General features: G+C 58.0%; 1 protein-coding gene across 1 annotated transcript; it reads right to left on the reverse strand.

Annotated features, from left to right (window-relative positions):
* Positions 1-400: 400 nt before the first annotated feature.
* On the reverse strand, positions 401-2,722 carry LOC118992725 (leukocyte immunoglobulin-like receptor subfamily A member 6; the record flags this gene model as incomplete). Its single annotated transcript, XM_037054687.1, is given in 7 exon segments — positions 401-700; positions 1,011-1,292; positions 1,510-1,613; positions 1,615-1,816; positions 1,967-2,251; positions 2,424-2,459; positions 2,674-2,722. Coding segments are annotated over 7 exon segments (1,258 nt in total), but the record flags the coding sequence as incomplete, so codon positions are not given.
* Positions 2,723-3,422: the final 700 nt, after the last annotated feature.

Genomic DNA, 3,422 nt, shown 5'->3' on the forward strand with positions numbered 1-3,422 from the left:
AGTCTGTGTCTCCTCTGGGCTATGAGGACTCTGCTACCCAGCAGACATGAAGCTTGTCCATGTGGAGTAGGGTCTGCAGACCCCAGCTGCTGCAGGACACAGGAGCCAGGGGAGGCTGTGGGTGGGCCTGTCTCCTCCTGTCTCCCATAGTCCAATACATGTCCCCCAAATGTTGTCCCTTTACACACTTTAGTGTCCTCTGTCCACACACCACCACTGAACAGACCCTCAATGGGGTGAGGCAAGGGGAGTGTGGGGACTCCCCACTTTCTCTGTCTTTTTCTGGAGTGGGATTCCCCCTGTTGCCGGCCTCACTGTTTCGTCCTCCTTCCCGTTCCAGCCCAGAGATGTCCTGGGAGGGAGTCTGCTCCCTCAGTGGACCTGGGGTGGGGATCCTCACCTGATACCAGGAGCTCCAGGGGGTCACTGGGGTGTGACAGCTGGAAGGGGGAGGAGCTGTGTGAGCTGTAGCATCTGTAGGTCCCGTTGTGGCCCCAGGTCACGGGGCTGATGGTGAAGTTGGCCTGAGAGAGGGCTGCCGTGTCCTGCAGACGAAGCTGCTGGGGAGGGTCCAGGGACCCCTCCCTGTGCAGGTGGAAGGTGTCAGCCCTGACCTCAGATTGACACTGCAGGGTCACTTTCGCTCCCCAGGGCACTGAGGGTGATGGCTGTGCAGAGAGGGAGGGTTTCGTGTCCTTTCCTGGGGAGAGGAGGGCTGTAATGTGCAGGAGGTCACAGCTTCCCCCATTCCCTTGACCCTGAGCTGAGGGACCGTGTAGTTCCTTCCCCAGCTTCACTCTTTGACCCCTCTCAGCTCCTTTCAGTCCCTCTCAGTGGCATCTTTTTTCTACAGGCCCCTAACATACTTTTTTTCTCCAAACCTCCCCTAAACCTCAGCCTCCCTCAGCCTCTGCTCCAGAACCCTGACGTGGACCCTATCACCACCCAGGTGACCCCAGGTCTGAGCCCTGAGCAGACAGTCAGGACAGGGGGCAGGGCAGGCTCCTCACCTGCAATCAGGATGTGCAGGGGGGCGCTGGGGGCCGACCACACATGGGAGAGGTTGTGTCCACTGAAGCACCTGTACCGCCCCCCGTGGGTGAGGTTCACAGGGCCCAGGGGGAAGTCGGGGCTGTGCTGCCACTGCAGACGCTGGGGGGGTGTGAGCCCCTCATCCTTGGTCAGAGCGAATCTGTCAAAGCTGGAGTCCGAGTTACAGTGGAGGGTCAGGTTGTCTCCAGGGAGCAGCAGGGGCCCTGGGTGGGCTGAGAGAGACGGCTCCCTGTACACACCTGGGGAGAAGGTCATTGTCATTCAGAGGACACACATCCATTGCCCTCTGGGGCTTCAGGGAGAGCTCTCACTTGTCCTTCCCTAAGGGTCCTGCCTGTGGTTCTGTCCTCATAAACCCGAATCACTGACCCCCCCACACCCAAGGGGTTTACCAACCACACGGTTTAGACCAGATACTTTGGGCACCAAAAAGAATTGAAGCCACGTGTGGGCCACCTCACGTGTGACCTCAAGGCATAGAGTCACTGGGCTGTGACCACACATTGGGGTTGGAGCTGGAGGAACCAGAGCACCTGTAGGTGCCCCATGGGAGGAGCTCAGGGGCCCACAGGGAACACAGCCTGCAACCTGCTATCATAGGATTTCTGATCTGATTTCCTGTGTTGGGGCAGCTCAGCCCCTCCCTCCTTCAGCAGGTGGAACGTGTCCAGTGTGGATTGTGAGCTGCACAAGAGGGACACATTCCCTCCTGAGGTCACCACGGGGCCTGGCTGTGCTGAGAGGTAGGGTGCGCTTAACACTCCTGACAGAGGAGAATCTGAATTCAAGGGGACAGTTTACTTACCTCCCCTAGGTGGGTGCTGTGAGGCGTGAAAGCCCCTAAAGCCACACTCTGTCCCCTTCATCCTCTGAGGAGGAGCCCACATGGGGAAGAGACCCAGGTTCCCCCTACCTGTCAGCACCAGGAACAGGGGCTCCTTTCTCTCAGACAGCCTGTCCCCAGTGCTGTACACACACTGGTACAGCCCTGTGTGCTCTGAGCTCATGGACGGAATGAGGAACCCGGTCTTGTTGCTGGAGGCCTGTGGGATGCTCGTATCCAAGGGCTCAGAGCTCCTGTCTTTATACAGAATGTAGCCATCCGCCTGTAGAGACCCCTGACACCAGATGGTCACAGGGCTCCCATGTCTGACCCCAGGTCCTGGATCAGCCCAGATGGAGGGTTTGGGGGAAACTGCTGGGAAGGGTTCAGACCTGCAGGGTAAGGGGGAGCCTTGTCCCCTCAGTTTCCCTGGCTGTCACTGCAAGGCCCCTCCCACACTGGTTACCATCAGCCCAGACCCGTGTGTGTCCCCCAGCTGCCTAGGGGCATTGTTGTGCTGAAGTAGGAGGTCTGGGGGACAACTTACCTGCCTGTACCTGGTCCCACGGGCCCCGACACAGTCCTGGAAGAGAGTCCCAGTGAGATTATCTTTCACCCACACACAGAAGCTGCAGGCCTGGTCTGGCCCCTGAGTCCTGGAGTCAGATGTGAGGCTGAGCCTCCTCTTGTCCACCCAGATGCTCTGTCCCCAGGGAATCTTCTCATTCCTGGGTCTCTTGTAACCAGAACCTGAGAGATGATGGGACCCCATCCCTCCTCTTTCCTCTGAAGCTCACCGAGGCAGAGAAGGACAGTGAGGGTGACGGTCGTGGTCCTTCCTGCCATGGTCACCAGTGTGCAGACGTGTAAATTCACTGCAACTCAGAGTAACAAATCAGTTGTTACATGGTCTCGGCTCTGTGTGACAGGTCATGGGTTCCTCACCAGTGGCCTGGCAGAAAGGGAAGTAGCCCCTCCCCAAAAGATGGGCCAAAGGAGACAGCAAGCTCTGGAGATTTCACATCGGAGACTAAACAGACCCCACAGACTCTGCACCCACCTCGTGTGACACCCAAATCCAAACGACGACTCCTATCCCAGAACATGGGAATAGAGGACACCAGGCAGGACTCAGGAGCAGCCCGATTTCTGTTCCAGTTCTGACTCTGCCTTTTCTTGAACTCTGTGTCCTTGGGTCAGTCACTTCCCTCTCCTGAGACCCTGGAAGTGCCCCCTTTCCTTCCTCTTTCCCATTGGCCAGGCCCTTAGGCAGCATGGACTGAGCAGTCACCCTGTGCAGTCACGGTGCCAGGCCCTGGAGAGTCACAGCTGAAGCTGCTGGACTCTGTCCTTGGACTCACAGGGCTCAGAGGAATGAGGACAGACAGGCAGACATGTGGACAGCAGACATCAGTGACGGTCTGGTGAGACTGTCCATGTGGGGAGAAAGACCAAGGCAGTGGGGTTCAATACCAGGGGGACATCGTGCAAACTGGGTCCTGGCTGTGAGGGGGTCCTTGTTGGGGTTGATCTGACTGAAGGGATG

The sequence above is a fragment of the Sturnira hondurensis genome, unplaced genomic scaffold (genome assembly GCF_014824575.4).
Source record: "Sturnira hondurensis isolate 20B ecotype Veracruz unplaced genomic scaffold, ASM1482457v3 Scaffold0008298, whole genome shotgun sequence".
NCBI classification, from domain to species: domain Eukaryota; kingdom Metazoa; phylum Chordata; class Mammalia; order Chiroptera; family Phyllostomidae; genus Sturnira; species Sturnira hondurensis.